Source organism: Peromyscus californicus, unplaced genomic scaffold (assembly GCF_007827085.1).
Source record: "Peromyscus californicus insignis strain IS unplaced genomic scaffold, ASM782708v3 Scaffold_8__1_contigs__length_139910024, whole genome shotgun sequence".
Taxonomy (NCBI): domain Eukaryota; kingdom Metazoa; phylum Chordata; class Mammalia; order Rodentia; family Cricetidae; genus Peromyscus; species Peromyscus californicus.
The window spans coordinates 90,576,306-90,593,842 of record NW_026294606.1 but is presented as its reverse complement, the minus strand read 5'-3'; the positions used below and the strand labels follow the sequence as shown (position 1 = coordinate 90,593,842).

General features: G+C 52.0%; 1 protein-coding gene across 5 annotated transcripts in view; it reads left to right on the top strand.

The window, feature by feature from the left end:
* Positions 1-17,537, top strand: part of Kiaa0513 (KIAA0513 ortholog) — a 50,386-nt gene that overhangs the window by 27,617 nt on the left and 5,232 nt on the right. For 4 of the 5 annotated variants that reach the window (XM_052729304.1, XM_052729306.1, XM_052729305.1 and 1 more), the window contains 11 exons: positions 1,675-2,138; positions 5,595-5,694; positions 6,571-6,644; positions 7,813-7,883; positions 9,107-9,302; positions 10,085-10,125; positions 10,643-10,721; positions 12,882-12,959; positions 14,028-14,057; positions 16,943-17,023; positions 17,283-17,377. In XM_052729304.1, coding sequence (XP_052585264.1) covers positions 1,810-2,138; positions 5,595-5,694; positions 6,571-6,644; positions 7,813-7,883; positions 9,107-9,302; positions 10,085-10,125; positions 10,643-10,721; positions 12,882-12,959; positions 14,028-14,057; positions 16,943-17,023; positions 17,283-17,377 — 1,174 coding nt within the window. In that variant the 5' untranslated portion in view covers positions 1,675-1,809. The remainder of the gene's footprint in view (positions 1-1,674; positions 2,139-5,594; positions 5,695-6,570; positions 6,645-7,812; positions 7,884-9,106; positions 9,303-10,084; positions 10,126-10,642; positions 10,722-12,881; positions 12,960-14,027; positions 14,058-16,942; positions 17,024-17,282; positions 17,378-17,537) is intronic. The other variant, XM_052729308.1, reaches the window with a different exon arrangement.

The window sequence follows — 17,537 nt, the reverse complement described above, 5'->3', positions numbered from 1 at the left end:
CAAGGTTTGGTTAGAGCTGCGTGAATCTATAATATGGTAGGATTAACAGTGCCCCTGTGCTAGTCACTACAAATGCTTTCCTTGTATGTTTTTCATGGGTAGCCACAAGCATGTGGCCATGTGTGTGGCTTTTTGTTCTTTGGAGAGTAGGAATGTGGTTCCACGTGGCCCCTTGACATCTAACCCAGTCTTGATGTCTCACATTAGGAGACCTTCCCAGAAAGCAGGGCCACGGGCAGCAGATGTTAGTAGGAGAGGGGATCCCAGTGCCCCTCTTTATCCCATTCTCTCTGAGCTACCACTCACTGCCCTCTGACCTTGTGAGCCCTTGCCACTGTCTTGGCTTAGACAGGCTATCAGAGCCAAGTTTTGTGAGTCTCCTGTACACTGATTCAGGCCTTATGGGCTCTACTGCACGTGTATCACTGCCCCGTGCATGTGTGCATGAGGATGGTGGCCAGAGCCAGCTGTTTCATCTTTCTGACTCAGAGAATCTAAAAATATCTTGTGCTGGGTGATTGGAGGGGATCTATGATCAACCTGTGAGTGTTCTGCTCTCAGGAGTCAGCATGTGTGGGCTTGAACTACATTTCCCCCAGAAGATGCAATCATCTCAGCAGTACAGATGGCAGCCCTGTCCTTGCATAGCCTCCCAGGTATCTTGTCTGATAGGCCTGAGGCAGGATGAGGTTGCTTCTTCCACCATTAAGCATGTCTGTCCCAGGCCTTTGCCATTCAGCTGCTGACCCTCAGTACTGGTAGGAAGGACTTCCAGAACAACAAATACATCCTGAGCCAGTGCCAAGAAACAGGGTTCTCATGCTCTCTCAGCTCCATGAGTATGTTCCCAGTGAGGTGTGCTCATTCATGCACCAGATGCTCAGTTAGAGTCTGCACTGGCTCATACATGAGTCTAGATGAAAGGCCAGGTCAGCAGGGACCATAATTGATTTTGAATTGCTGGGGAGTGAAGCCTCTCAGAAGATGGGCACTTGACCTAGCCTTGAGGGTGAACAGGATTCTGCAGTGGAGCTAGGGAGGGAGGGAGAGAGAGAAAGAGAGAGGCAAAGGAGAAGGGAGAGGAGGAAGAACTCCAGGCTTCATGATCAGAGCACAGGAAGTGACTTCCCATTGATATCCAGGTAGCTGCAGCCCAGGAAGAGGGGAAGAACAGGGTCGAACCACAGAGACTGAGAAGCATCAAGAGGCCGGGGCAGGCTCTGGCTTTGGAGGGAAAACTGAAGGGAAAGGACTCTGCAGGTGAGGGGTCTGTGCTGCTTAGCGGGGTGCCACTTACACAGTACTGAGGACAGAGCCAGCCAGAGCATTGTGCCTGGTCAGTGTTGGCTGCCAGGGAAAATGAGTGGCATTATGCTCTGGTGATGGCTCTGGTTTGGTTGGCTGGAGCATGTGGAGTTGGAGTATGCTGCTTAGCTGGGAGGGATCCTGACGCTGGTGTCCCTGGGCTCCCATGGCCTGCTACCACATGGCAGCAAAGTGGACATAGGAAACAGACACTGGCTGGTGGCATCCCAGATTCTGTAGGTACAGAGATTATCGTTAGTACAGGAAAAATGTGACTCATGCTTTCCTCAGGTTGATTTGGGATCAGTGACTTTCCTTGGGGGACTGGCCTTCTCATAGTGACAGTGTTTATGTCTGTTTCCATTCCAGATGCCATAGGGCCTCTGAACTGCTTGAGACTCAGCCTTGGTGGTAGCCAGAGGCTCCCAACATACTTGTGCGTGCTTGCAGCTTCAAGAAACTGCTCCTCAGGCTGTACCCATCCTGTTTGGCAGCCCAGCCACCATGGAGGCCCCAGAAGTCCCTGTGGGCTCCCTGATTGACTTTGAGACTGAACCACCTACGTCCCCTCCCCTGGAGGCAGCGCCTTCAATACTCCAGGACCCAGATGGCTCCCTGGGTGATGGTGCATCTGAAAGTGAGACCACTGAGTCTGCAGACAGTGAGAATGACATGGGCGAGTCACCCTCACACCCATCCTGGGACCAAGACCGCCGCTCTTCCTCCAATGAGTCCTTCTCCTCCAATCAGAGTGCTGATTCAGCCCCAGATGAGGAGACCCTGGCACTTCGAGAGTTCATGCGCAGCTACGTAGAGAAGATCTTCTCTGGAGGGTAGGCCCTCTTTGGGATGGGGGTTAAACCTTCTTTGGAATGCAGGGTAGACCTTCTAAGGACACTAGCCTGCTATCAGGTCCCAGGGACCTGCTTCCTACTGTAGGCCACAGTGGCCATCCTAGGCTGCCTATAAAGTCATATTGGGAGGTTTTAAAGAGTTCCCAGTCCTGGGGGTTGAGGATTTAGCTCAGTGGTAGAGTGCTTGCCTCACAAGCACATGGCCCTGGGTTCAGTCCTCAGCTCCTGGACTCTACCCCAGACCAACTAATACCTGTTCCCTGGAGCAGCTTGCCATGTATCTACAGGCTGTTTGTGACTGTCTGGGGGCAGCATACTGACAACTCTTAATTGGGATGTCAGCACCAAGGGTGGCCACAGAGGGAGTGGTCCTCAGCCTGGCCAGGCCCATGTTCCCTGCTTGTCCTGGTCAGCACTGGAACACAGACTCAGTTCATCTGTTTCCCCTTAGTTTTCTCACTTTTCATTTCATGAGTGGTTCTGCCTAGGCCTCATAGGACCAAGGAAGCAGATCAGAGACTGTCTTCCATGGTGTCTTCAGTAGCCTGTATGGTATGGGCTGCACCCTTATTGCTACAGAGGCAGAGGACGCTGTAGAGAAACAAATGATGAGCTCTGTTAGCTGTTGACATATGTCATTTCAGAATTTTCTCTGTGCATTCTTTTTTCCTGAGGGTATTGAGGATTGTCTTAGTTACTTTTCTATTGTTGTGAAGAGATACCATAACTAAGGCAACTTATAAAAGAAAACATTTATTTAGGACTTACAGTTTCAGAGAATGAATCCATGACAGTCATGGTGGAGAGCATGGCAACAGACAGACAGGCATGGCACTAAATCAGTAGCCAAGCATTTATTTATTATTATTATTATTATTATTATTATTATTATTATTATTATTATTATGGTTTTTTCAAGACAGTTTCTCTATGTAGCTTTTGGAGCCTGTCCTGGAACTCACTTTGTAGACGAGGCTGGCCTTAAACTCACAGAGATCCACCTGCCTTTGCCTCGCAAGTGCTGGTATTAAAGGTGTGCGCCACCACCGCCCAGCCATGGCTGAGCATTTATATCTTGATCCATAAGCGCAAGACAGAGAAAGATAACTGGGAATAGCATGAGCTTTTGAATCTCAAAACCCACCCCCAGTGACACACCTCCTCCATCAAGGCCACACCTCCTAATCCTTCCCTAACAGTTCCACCAACTGGGAACTAAACATTTAAATATATTAGCCTATGGGGACAATTCTCATTCAAACCACCACAGGGATAGAATTTCCAGGCCTCATACATGCTAGGCAAGTGTCTTATTGTTGAACTACTCCTTGTTGAGATACAAGCCTTTGTATCTGGCTCTGGCCTGTATGGTTATGCCTGTGTGTGCAGGTGTGCATGCCTGTGAGTGTGCCGAGGACAGAAGTTGATGTCTGGTATCTCCCTTGTTAGCTCTTCACCTTTTTGAGAGAGGGTCTCTTCTGAACCTGAGGCTCCTTGGTTTGGCTAGTCTGGCTGGCCAGTGAGCCCTCAAGATGCTCCTGTCCCTGTCCCCAGCACTGGAGTTACAGGTGCATGCTAGCATGTCTAGCTTTTATGTGGGCACTGGGATCTAAACTCAAGTTCTCTGCTTACCAACTGTGCCACTTCCACAGCCCTGCTCTCTGCATTTTAAACTCTGGTCTCTGTGAGGTTGCTCCCTCCACTCCGCACTCCAGCTCCACTGATACTTGTCTTACTTGGTTGTTGCTTTGGCCTCCCAGCCACTGGGCATGTCCAGAGAAGCTTCTCCAGCTGTCTCAGAGCCTAGCTGGCCAGGAGGCTGCACTTATTGCTGCTGTAACTAAATTCAGAGTGATAAAGGCAACAGAATCTGGTCACCCAGCCTCCTGCTGGAGTCTACAGGCAGCTGATTCCTAAATAACTGTTTCCTCGGAGTCTCTTCCTGGAACTTCTCTATGGCCTTTTTATTGTGGTTCTCTTTTAATTAATTAAGACTCAGGGGACCAGGCAGTGGTGGTGCACACCTTTAATCCCAGCACTTGGAAGGCAGAGGCAGGCAGATTTCTGTGAGTTCAAGGCCAGCCTGGTCTACAGAGTGAGTTCCAGGGAGCCAGGGCTGGTTACACTGAGAAACACTGGGTTGAAAAACCAAAAAAAGAAGGAGTCAGGGGGTCTGTGCATGTGCTACAACATGTGTATGGAGACCAGAGAATAATTTTCAGGAGTCAGTTCTCACTTTCCACCTTGTTAAGGCTGGGTCTCTCTTGTTATACCACTGCATGGCTCACTATAGACTAGCTGGCCCATCAGATCCAGCTTTTTACATGGGTTCCCAGAATCAAACTCAAGTAATTGTGCTTGCCATCTCCTGACTCTATTTTGGTTCTTGAAGGAATAGAATATAGGAACCAACAGCAGAAGCTTAGGAAGCAGATGTTTGGGGTTAGAATCTGGCCTGAGCAGGGAATGTCTGGTTGGCCCCCTTAGCTCTGCCTCCATGTCTCTGTTAAGTGGTACCTCAGCTGGGACAGGGGGTAGGTGGCAGCCCAGAATCACAGGGTCCCAGGTCTAGTCACTGATGTGTTAGCAGCTACAGCAGCTTGCCAGGGGTTAGGTTCTTTATGGACCAGCCACATCAGCGTCTCCTGAGTTGGTGGAAATGCAGAGCTTCAAGCACTGTAGCTCCTCTGGGTGTGCACCTGGATTCTATCAAGCCTATCTTGTGGGGACAGTCTGCCCACAGCTATGGTCTTGGGGTTCATAGGGTGATAGTGCACTCTCATTAAAACCAATACAGCCAGGCGGTGGTGGTGCACGCCTTTAATCCCAGCACTCGGGAGGCAGAGGCAGGCGGATCTCTGTGAGTTTGAGGCCAGCCTGGTCTACAAAGTGAGTTCCAGGAAAGGCGCAAAACTACACAGAGAAACCCTGTCTTGAAAACCAAAAAAAAAACAAATACAGATTAAAAGCAAAACAAATGTCTACCTATTAGGCTATGGCTGTGACTCATCTGGCAAAGTGCTTGCCCAGTGTGCATGAAGCCCTGGTTTAATCCCAAGCAATGCATAAACCAAGCATGGTGGCATATACTTGGGATTCCAGCACTTGGAAGATGGAGGCAGAAGATGAAGAGGTCAAGGTCATCCTTGGCCATATAGCAAGTTTGAGACAAGACTAGTATAGAGACTCTTATCTTAAAAATATATATAATACATATTGTATATTTATAATATTTTAGATGTTATGTCTTATATTATATTAATATATCAATTAATATATAATATATTAATATTTATACATGTTTTTTATATGATTGATAATATTATTATTGTCTGATGACAAACCCATAAGTACAAATTACATACGCTGGCCAATCCTCAGCCTTCTGCTTCATTTTCTTCTTTAAATTTGAGGAAAATGTTTGGCTATTCACAGGGAGGACTTGGACCAGGAAGAGAAAGCCAAGTTTGGAGAGTACTGCAGTGGTGAAGACGGGAAAGGCCGTGAGTGGTTTGCACGGTTTGTGAGTGCACAGGTGAGTGCAAGGTGGACAAAAAGGACCACCAATCTACCTGCTCAGTACCGCTATGGTGAAGAGAGTGGAGGACATAAGCCAGTGGATGAGGGCAAAGACACCTGAGGCAGGCTATAAAGGCCTGCCCCCTGGTTGGAAGCTCAACTTTGTGTTTTTTTTTTTTTTTTTTTTTTTGGTTTTTCGAGACAGGGTTTCTCTGTAGCTTTGCGCCTTTCCTGGGACTCACTTGGTAGCCCAGGCTGGCCTCGAACTCACAGAGATCCGCCTGGCTCTGCCTCCCGAGTGCTGGGATTAAAGGCGTGCACCACCACCGCCTGGCGGAAGCTCAACTTTGGAAGGAATAAGGACTATGGCAAGCTTGGGAAGTCTCCCCAAATTCTTTTCCAGAGGCAAGCATGTGGGCTCTGTCCATGCATATTTTTATTAAATAACCTGTAGTATTCAAATTTTGTAAACGATAACACTTTCAAGGTTGTGAGAGGCAAGTAAAACCAATGTATTGAGATAGCTTGGGAAGATTCACAGCTTGCATATTCCCATTGTAATAGGGATGTGTTCTTCATAGAGAAGTTAGCAAATGCAGAAAAGAGTAATTAACAAACCCAGGAAGAGCCAGTTGCCATTTAGGGTTTTGTCACGCCACACTTCTCCACGGAGAAACTTTATGATCCTGTGAGAGCAGGAGAGCACCTTCTGGGCTCCCATGCAGAGGGCCCTGGGAAGCGCCTGTGTCCTGTCCAGAGTTCTGGCAGAAGAGAAGCAGCTCCTGGGGCCCATCCAAGAAGCATGGAGACATGCAGAGTGACAAGCCTCTAGCCCTGCTGAACTGCTGCATGTCACCAAGTCCTGCTGATTTGCCTGGTTCTTTCTGCACAGCGCTGCAAGTCCAAGTGTGTGTCTGAGCCAACCTTCTACCGCCTGGTGCAGTCCTTCGCAGTGGTGCTGTTTGAGTAAGTGGCGTCCTCCCTCAAAGTCCCCTGCAGCTGTCCTTCCCACTTTTCCCACCCATGATGAGCCAGCTGTGAGTGACGGCCACACCAGCTGTCGCCCACTCTTGGCTAGAATTCGTGACCAGCATCTTCTGGGAGCGGAGTAGTGGGCTCCCTCCTGCCCAGACGGAGATGGGGTTGTTCGGTTTGCCTTCTCATTCGGAGTGCAGAGTCTAACTGGACTAGTATAATTTCCTCCTTTTAAAGCCTCTTTCTCTCCTTTCGTGTGCTAAGTTGGATGGCCATGTGACTACCCCATTAATATTTGGTTGTAATCTTTAGCACACTGCAGTACCGTAAGACTGGTCCTTTGCATTTGTAAAATGCCACTTGGTATGTCACTTTCTTGTATTCGATAGTTTGTTTTGATTTTCAACAAGTGACACAAGGGGCATGAGTATCTATCTACTGTGCTACCTCTGGACCAGGAGGGTAGGGACAACAGTGGCCTGGGGTCTTATGACTTATATGTATTCGTACCCCACCAAACCCCTGAGACTGAGCCTGGGACTGTCCAGTGGTTCATCTCCTAACAGCCCTCCAGGACATCTGGAGCTACTGACTTCCAAGCATATATGTGAGGGACAACACATCCTGATGATCCCTGAGAATAGGGGCAATGGCAAAATGGTCTGAGCCACTGGTGTGGACCAAAGCTTGAGGTGACTTCAGGTCCTGGCCCTACTGGGGTGCCCTGGGATGAGATTCCTGGGCCTTGATTTGATCTTAATGTGAGAGAGACCAGGCTGAGAGCCACAAACACCTTCCCACACCCAGAGCCAGGCCTTGCACCTGCAGTGGCTCCCCTGACTGCGTGCTGGGTGTTCCTGTCGCTGCTGTGGCAGTGTCTGGGAGCTGAGGCTTCTGAAGCACTTTGGTCCTGCTTCATCATCTTGCAGTAGTGCCTGGTTATGGCGTATACCTTTAATCCCAGAGGCAGGCAGAGCTCTGAGTTTGAGGCCAGTCTGGTCTACAGAGCAAGTTCCAGGAGAGCCAGGGCTACACAGAGAAACCCTATTTCAAAAAAACCAAAACGGCAACAACAAAAACCAACCAAACAAACAACAAAACAAACTTGCAGGGAGTCAGGTAGTGGGGCTCTAGCCAGCTGACCTTGCTCCCATCCCAGGTGCCACCAGATGGATGACTTTGGACCTGCCAAGAACCTCATGACCATGTGCTTCACCTACTACCACCTGGGTGAGTCAGCTTGAGCAGAGCAGCGACCCGGGAATGGAGTTGTGCGCTGGTAACACAATATGAAGGGAAGCTTCCATGATTACCAGCAGGTGCTACAGGGCTTGCAGAGAGGGAGCTGATGTTGGGGACAGGACAAGCAGGCATGGCACTCCTAACATGGAGGGAGAGGTGGGCTGCACTTGGGGTCAGGGCTGGCTGTCTATGTAGGGAAGGAAATGATAGAGGCAGGAGTGCTGCATGTGGGGGGGTCTCCGTTTTTTGCTCCAGCAAAGCAGGATTCAGAGCTGGCCATCTAGAGGAGCAGCCTGGGATTGTATATCCTGGGAAGAGTCCGGGGTGGCTGGGGATGACTAAGCAAAGATACAGAGCTGAGAAGTCTCTTTTGGCTCATTGTGTTGAAACACCCAGTGTGCAGGAGCTCCAAGGTGTCTTGTGCTGAGCCCTGCAGCCTGCCAGCAGAGCCTGGTTCAGCTCCTCACAGAGAGTGCTGAGAGCCTCTCTGTGGAGACCTGGGCATGGGGAATGGAGTAGTCCCCTCCCACCCTCCTTGCTCACTATTGCTCCACTTCCCTCTGTGTGTGCTCTGGGTCTTCTGCTCCTTGAAGCCCCAACTGGCCTGATTGCTATAGATCATCAGCCTGGCCCTTCCCAGCAGGCTGTGTGCTTGTTGGCTACCATCAAGTCAAATGGAAAGGTTCATTCTACTCACCTAGCCAGAGTCTGTGCAAAGATGTACACTTGGCCCACTGGGGTTATCTTGGTGGGGTTATTTCCACTCACTGTCCTAAGGAAGGATTCTGGGTTACCCCACTCATCTCTCGCTATCCATCTTCTTCCCATATTTACCTGAGGAAGGCCCATTCCAGATGCCTTTGGGACAGGGCTGAGTCTCTGCCCTGTGCCCCACCCAGGGCAGCCTCTTCTGTTACCACAGCCTCTCAGACCCGCTGTGTGGCTCTCAGCGTAGACTTCTCTTCTGTCCAGGGCCAGCTCCTTCAGGCTACTTCATAGTTTCTGCCCACTGCTCTGTGCAGTCTGTGTACAGGGAGGCCTGCCCATCCTTGTCTGAGGAGCCTGCTACGCCAGCTGCTTCTGACCACCCTGTTGGGGAGACTGAGGACAGCGCCTTCTAGTCTACAGTCCCTGGGAGGCACCTTCAGGCACTCTCCCTCTCCTGTCCATGCCGCAAACCACTCCTTACTCCCTTTCTCCCCTCTTCCAAGGCAAACCGCACCTGCTCCCTGCAGAGCCCAGGGAGAAGCCAGCTGGCAGCATTGACTCCTACCTGAAGTCAGCTAACAGCTGGCTGGCAGAGAAGAAGGACATTGCTGAGCGGCTGCTGAAGAACACGGAGAACATGAAGGGCTTCTTTGGGGGGCTGGAGACCAAGCTGAAAGGACCACTGGCCAGGAAAAATGAGTGAGTGTGGGCACAGGCCCGAGCTTGTGTGGAGATGAACTTTGGGAGAAGCAGGTGGCTTACCTAGTCTTGACCCTGCAGCTGCTTTTGAGTCCCACAGCTGCCAGCTCAGCATGACCCTGCACTCCCAGAGCTTCCCATGGTTTCCACATGCTGTTTGCTTGCTGGCACATTTGGCTTTGTCATTTGGCAACAGGGAAATCACACCCCCTGTCCCTCCCACTGTCATGCAAGTTAATGTGAGGTGCCATTGCCTCCAGAGAGGCTGCTCTGGTAGACAGCGAACTTTTTTGTTTTGTTTGAGACAGGGTCTCTATGTAGCTCTGGCTGTCCTGGAGCTTGCTATGTAGACCAGGCTAGCCTGAAGCTCAAAGAGATCTGCCTGACTCTGCCTCCCAAGTGCTGGAGATTCAAGTCATGAGCCACCATGCCTGGCCCCAGAGGGCTCTTGAGAAGGGAGCACTGGTCACAGGAGTGCTGAAGCTGAGATACCATGAAGAGGGGTACAACAGGACAGGGGCGGCCATCCAGGGCCCTGCACTACCTGAGGCTTGGTTACAGCCAGGATACACAACTGATCCCTCCCTCTCCACAGAGTGCTCTCAAAGAAAATGGTGCCATGCAGTCTCAGCACCACAGGCCTCAGTCCCCAGTCCCATCAGTTGCCACTGTGGCACTGATTCCAACCTCTCTTCAGAGGAGCCACACGGAGAACAGGGCAGCATCAGACAGGAAGTGTAGCATGGGCCACCTTTTCACTTTTTTGGTCTCTCTCCCTCCAGGGAAGATGAAAACAAACCTAAGGACAGACAGCTGAAGACTGGTAAGAACACAGCTCTTTGGGCTGTCTAGGAAGGGGGGCCTTAGGGAGGCGGGGCCTATGGCATGGTGGAACCTGGGGGTGGGGTGCTATGGCATGGTGGAACCTGGGGGTTGATGCCTGGGGGAAAGGGGTGCCTGTGAAGGAAGGCAGGGCCTACCTCTATGGCCTTGTAACCAATACACACCACCCAGGACTCGTAAACTGGCCCACCATTAGGCAACAACAGGAACAAGCAAGCTGCACAGGGAAGGCCTTTGCTACAGGGGCTGCCTTTCTAAGCAGACTGTGCAGAAATTAATCCTCCACCCCAGGGAGTTAAGCCAGACGTTAGAGGTGGTACCACTTCATGGACCGCACTGGGAAGAATCCCTAAGCTAAGGCTGGTCGAAAGCTTCCTGGAATGTGGGCAGTGTAGCTTGATAGCTTTTGGGAGACACAGTGCCTGCTGAGTGTCCGCAGGATCTCCCATCATGGAGTGTCCAGCACAGGCTGCCCTCAGATGTCCTTGCTCTTGCAGTGACCGTGATCAGCCCCGAAGATGAACAGAAGGGGGAGAAGGTTTACCTGTACACACATCTGAAGCAGCAGCCCATCTGGTAAGGCCCACCCACATCCTGCCCCAACTGACCGGACCTAGCTGCTGCCCAGCCCCTCAGCTGCCTGTGTCTCCAGCAAAGGTAGTGGCTATCCTCACCTCTAGGGTAGTCACAGTGAGAGGATCGATGCCAGCAAGTCTTAATAGGGATGTGAAGAAGACATCTGACTCTCCGTGGAGGTGGGAAGGTACAGCAGCATGGCCGTTATGGAAATTCCATTGTGGGTTCATGCAAATACCTACACGGAAATCTGTATGGAGCTTGTAGCACCCTGTTCAGAACAGTCCCGAGTGGACAAGGCTAGCTGGCTCTAGAGTAGGCATAATGTGGTCTTTCTGCACCATGAATTGTGGAGTAAGCCTGTACACAGATCACCACACAGTGACCCCCAAGCCATTGTACTCATGGAGAAGGCAGAAACAAAAGGCCATGAGTCATCTCGTCCTGTGTGTACAGAACGCAGGGCACAGGAGCCGCAGTAGAGAAGTGACAAGAGTGATGAGTGGCTGCTGTGGGGTTCCTTTGTGGGGCTGCAGAAGTGCTCTGGGGTCAGACAGTGCAGAGAGCTGTACTACCGAATACACCAAAAAATCACTGAATTTCATGCCCTAGTTGTTCCTTTATACATTCTCTAAGTTACTATTCGGAATGTATTGCTTGCATGTGTGTCTGTGCAACGTATGTGCCTGGTACCCTTGGAGGCTAGAAACAGGCGTCAGATCCCCTAGAACTGGAGTTACAGATGACTGTGGGCTGCCATGTCTGTGCTGGGAATCAGGACCCCTGTCCTCTAGAAGAGCAGATAGCGCTCTTAACCACTGAGCCATCCCTCTAGCCCCTACATACTTTATTTAATTTTCTTGTGCCAGGGCTATCACATACTAAGCCAACACTGCCCTTGAGCTACATCTCACATTACTGGGTAAACTTCACGGGATATCAGTTACATATTGTTTTTGTGCATACACACACACACACACACACACACACACACACACACACACACACACAGTTGAAGCAAGAACCGGGGGCTGTGCTCTGGTCCCTGGTGTAGTGAAATTAAGATGGTAGGAGCTTTAGAAGTGAGGTCACTAGGGACTCAGCCTGGGCACCATCAGGAAGGAATTCAAGTAGTCAAGTATGTTGCAAAGCAAGGCAGCCTTATACACTTGGCCTCTCCTGTGCCATGTTGGGATACAGCCAGGGATCCTTGTTGGAACCAGTACAAGACTATTGGGACCCTCTAGCCATAAATCTTGAGTCAAATAAATATCTTTTCTGAATATATTGTTGTGCTAACACCACCAGGCATTAGCACAAAACAGACCAAGACAGCAGCAGTGAGGCGCTCTGGCAGCCTTTAGTGTTGCCCAGAGCCCTGGGGAACCTCCCACCTCACATTCACTCATCAGTGAGGAGCAACTCTAGCATTGAATAGAATGCATCAACGTGGCTCCTCCTTCAAAGGTCACAGTACAGCAAGGGCCATGTGAGAAGTGTGGCTAAGAAATACAATGGGAACTCCCAGGGCAGAGGGCTGGGTAGAGGCTAGCAGAGGTCAGCACAGGGAGGCAGACTCCATGCAGCAGAGAGGAGGGCCTTATTACCATATTACTGGGTCCATATTACCCCAGGAGCTCTGCTGTACCCTCAGGTTCCTGGAGCTGGTGTAACAAAGGGCCAGAAGCCACTCTTGTGGACTCCGGGTCACATGGTCTCTGTTCTCCCACACGCTGTGCTGTGTAGTCAAAGCTGCCATGTGGCCGTAAGGTAATGAACCTTCATGTGCAGATGCAGGCCAGAGGCCACCCCTGATTTTCTACAGGAAGAACTGTTCCAGCTTCCATGGTCCTGTGGCTATGTTCCTATGACTGCCATGGTGTGTGGCTTCAGCGTTCCCATGTTGGTGAGATCCTGCTCAGTAGGGCAGGGGTCTAGTTGTCCACTTTCCCTCGGAAGCCTACTGCTGCCTGCCCAAGCAACTGAACAGGCTGGCTTGCTCCACTTCCCACGGTCCTCTTCAACTCTTCCATCCCCTGCCAGAGCAACACTTTAGTTACCTCTCAGGCTTCACAAAATGAGAAGCTGTTACTCTTGGGGTAGAACGTAGGAAGGACCAGCTTACTCCTGGGTAGAACTTTACCATGTCTCATCCTGCAGGCACACGTCAAGGTTCTGGAATGCGGCCTTTTTTGATGCTGTCCACTGTGAGAGGCGGAAGCGATCTCCCACCACCAGGTATGAGCCAAGAGTGTCCCCTCCAGCCTTGGGAGAGAGGACCAAGTCTTGGCTCACTCTCCCAAGTCCTTGGGAGCCAGCAAAACGGCTGAGCTGCTGTTGGTTTCTTCCACCCATGTGTCCCAGAGCCCTGCAAGCTGCCTGAGGGGTTAGTGCTCACAGCTTTGGGGGTGGGATGCTCAGCTTGCATGGTGCTTCCTGTTCTGGGGCTCTGGCATGACATGGCCTGATCCTCTTAAAAATGCCACCTCTGCGCAAGGGAGACCACTGGCCTCCACTCCACCCCGCTGTTCACTGTTAGAATCAGGCCTGGCAGTGCAGCCGCCCTCTTGGCCTATAGCTGAAGCCTAAGCACCTTCTCAGCCACGCCCATACTAGTCCTGCACCTCAGATGCCCTGTGGGACTCTGTTCAGAAAGCCTGGAAAGCAGGGAAGGGCTTGTCCCCCAATATTACCGAGGCTCTCTTTGGGAGCAGGCACAGGTTGCTACCCACTCCAGTCAGCTGCAAGGCAGCAGTCCCTGTGGAAGCCAGGCCAGCCCTACTGGCCCACCAAGTGTGGGGCTTTGTAGCCAGTGTCTCAGAGCTTCAGTTGACTGTCACTAGGGAGGCCTTGGGCCTTTTGCTGTGTTTGGCAGGGAGCAGATGAGCAGAGCACCATCTGGTCGAGGCTCCTCTGTGGGAAAGTGATTATTTGAGGTAGAACCCTTCCTCAGAGGAGCAGCTGAGGCCAGTGGGAATGAGGTGGCTTGCCTCAAGTCCCATGACCGTTTGTTGGGACTGTTTCCTGGGGAAACGGAGGGAGCATGGGGTGGACAAGGCCCTAGACTTCTAGAAGACCCTGGGGAGAGTTCCACTCTGTTTGGAGACTGGGCGGCCTCCAGGCACGCCATTGGCTTCTTGCTGAGCTCTCCCAGCTCCTAGGGATCCATCTGTTCTGGGTTCCCTGTCTCTCTCTGTCCTCTCTGCTCCCACCTAGAATAATCCTCTCTGCTTGCTCTTTTCCATCCACATATCTTGCATGACTTTGACATGTGCCTTTGTTTACCTGTTTCTGCTGCCGCTCCAGAGGGGATGCTGGAGAGCAGGAGGAGAAGAGGTGTGTGTCCACGTGACTTCGTTCCATTTTACAGCTCTGGGGTTCTTTCCAAGGCCACTGCCAGGAGGGGAGGGTGTCCTTGGGGAGGCATGCCCTGTGCTAGGTAGGCTGGTGACAGGGCCTGGCCCAAGACAGATAGAGCTTGCCAGGGTCAGAGCATCCTGAGATAGTTAGAAAACAGAACACTATGAGCCACCCCAAGAGGCACACATGGGCAAAAGACTGCTAGCCCTCAGGGGCATGGCACTCTTCCATGTGCCCCTCTGTACCTGGGCTAGGCACAGGAATCCCACTGGTGTGGAAGTGGAGGGTGGGTGTAGAAAAGCTGTCCTGTTTGCAGCTCCTGTCACTCCCACTGGAGGGGGTGTTATCTGGTCTGCAGTCACATGGAAGGATAGTTACCACCTCTCCCTCAGCCATTTGGTAACCAGAAGTGCTGAGGGTGGTCCCTTGAAGCAAAGATGGGCTGTCTTTGAGCCTGCAGGGGTCTGACTTGTGTTCCCTAGAAGCCTCTGTGACATACTTTTAGAGTAAAAGCTGTGCCCAGTCATAAAGAGTTGTGAACGCAGGTGGGTTTCCTTGGAGTCTGGACATGCGTGTTTTGTGACGATGGTTCACAGCTGTGCCACTCTGATGAACCTTGCTGCTGTGGCTCTACAGTAGCTGTGAGGAGCATTCTGGCCTGACATCCCCTCACAGTAGCAGGGCCCCATAGCCCCAGGTTCTCTCAGAGAACCCTGTGACAAGCCAGCTTCCTAGGAGCAACTCAGGCCCAAAGATGGGCACTGTCACAACCCCATCCCCCACCCCCGCCCCAGACAGCTGAGCTGGTCCATGCTACTGGCCCAGTGACCTGTTCTGAGTCCAACTTTCCTGCTGCCTAGGCCTCACAAGCATCCTCCTTACTGGAGCCCAAGCAGCTGCTAACTGACCAGCATAGACCTACTGGAGAGTAGCTGGTGTCACTCAAGTACCCCAGCCTCCAGCAGCTGCTTTTCTCAGTGACCCCTGCTAACAGAAGACTTCCTTCCATCACCCAGTCCCAGAGGTTTCCATCAAGTGCTGGACACGCGCGCACACACACACACAGACAAAGACAGACAGACACAGACAGATAGACAGACAGACACAGACAGATAGACAGACACACACACACACACACACACACACAGAGAGACACAGACACAGACAGAGACAAAGATAGACAGACACAGACAGACACACACACACACACACACACACACAGAGACAAAGACAGACAGACACAGACAGACAGACAGACACACACACACAGAGACAAAGACAGACAGACAGACAGACAGACAGACAGACAGACACACACACACACACACACACACACACACACACACACGTAGACAGAGAGAGAGAGCGCTTAGATTTGTGATCGATGTTCCATGTGTAGGACATTGCAGAATCCTGAACTCAGCTCTCAGGAAACAACTAGATAGAAGGCACCAGCCGGGCCAAGTTGCTCGTGACCTTCCACTCTTTTTCAGAAGTCAGGTGACACCTCAGTTTTAGTCCTGCCCACAGCAAGGAGAGTCACTTCCTCATGGGGTCAGGCGTAAAGGACCGGAGCTGCTAAGCCACACAACTCAGAGAGTGGTTCTCTGTGCACATCTGTCCACGGCAGGCTGCTGGTGGTATGGGGCTGTGGGTACCTAAACAGCCTCCGAGCAGGTGTTGGCAGGCTGCACAATCCCTCCAGTGCATTCTGGGATCTTGATGGAGGTGCTGCCTGAGCATGCAGAAGCTGCAGGTGAACTCCACCCTGCTGAGCTGTAGTAGTCAGTGGCCTGGGCCAGGAAGAGCCAGGCCTGGGCCTTGGTCCCTTGGTTTTGTTCTCGCCCCTCCTTCCTTCCTTCTGCTTCTCCACACTGACTCTCCTTCCTCCATGCTACTTCTTCTCTCCCTGTGCTCCAGTCTTTCTCTCAACTTTACTTTAGTTAGCTCATCCATCCTGAGGCTTCTCTTTGGAGGACGTGGGCCAAAAGGAGCTCTCCTCCTGTCTGAAGCAGTGTGTCTGTCCTCTGAGTACTAGGGTCTGACTTCACGTGGGCAGTGAGCACAGACACAGGGGGCTTCTGTGTCCTCTTAGGAGGGGCTGCTCCAGGAGCCTCACTGGGAAGGGGAAAAGCCAGGGTGATGGGTGACGTGTGATGGTCTTGCTGTGGTAGTGGCAGAGAAGTTAGCATAGGCAACTTTGTATCTTACTCCTGGGCCTTCCCTCTACACAGGGCAGGTGGATGCCTAAAAGAACACCCCAACCTTACCCAGGTGCCCACCCCATGCCACCTGCCCAGTGCAGAGAACAGTTCTTAGAGACTGTCCACTACCCCACTGGCTTTACAGTTTGGACTGGCTTCATGATGGACACATGGTCACAGGCCAGTGCCAGGAAGCCTCTAGGCAGAGTGTGGAGTTACTGTCCCCTCCGTGGTGGGAAACAGCCATGGTGGAGAATCCCTGTGAGGCAGGCAGAGTCTGTGCAGAAAGGACAGTATGGCTGTCATACATTCCCAGGCTCCCATTCCTGGGTCTTCTGTAGATGCTGCCTTGTACATCTGGTCCCAGGACACCAGGCAAGGTCCTAGCCCCTCTGAGTTTCCTGGTTGTGAGTAACCAAGGCCCTCTCAGGTCTCCAGGACAACAGAGTGTCGTTAGCTTTGTGGTTCTTCATCTTAGGCAGGGAGTAAATGTTGGTATTTGGGGATCCCTAGACTAGCGGCAGGCTCTGGTGGAAGCTACCCCCAAGGCAGGTCCCCATGTGTCTAAGAGGCAGTGCGGACTACCAGCTCCACAGAGCAGGGGAGGGAGGGTCCCAAGCCATTCTGAAGCCCATCCTGTCCTTCCTGTGCCCACAGGGAGAAATGGTGCCACATGACCCAGGAAGAGCGGGATGACAGCCTGCGGTTCAATGAGAACATCACCTTCGGGCAGCTCGGGTGAGAGCCGAGCCTCGAAGCCAGACGGGGCCACCTACCAGGGCGGGGTGGTGGAGTGGGTCTGATTTCGCAGGAGCACGGGGCTGGGTGGTCGGTCTTTCTCTTGATCCTGGGGCACAAATTCCAGTTAGGAGGTGTGGGTGACATTTTCACCTGATGCTGCCCCATGCCCCAGCCATCCCCCAGTGTTGGAGCCCAGTGTCTTGGCTCCCTTTTCTGGGCCAGCAGGAGGGTAATGGCCACGGTGTTTCTCCTGCAGCACGTTCACCCACAACATGCTGGCCTTTGGCCTGAACAAGAAGCTGTGCAGTGACTTCCTGAAGAAGCAGGCTGTGATTGGCAACCTGGATGAGGGTGAGCTGCTGGGCTGGGGTATTGTGGGGAGGTGGGAGCCAGAGCAAGCCCTCCACACTGGGGCTTCCCACCCTGCCAGGAGGAGGGCGCCTGTCATGGAAACCTGTTTCCCTGGCTTGCCTTCTTCCCCAAATCCGTGGAACATTCACTCTGGCTGTGT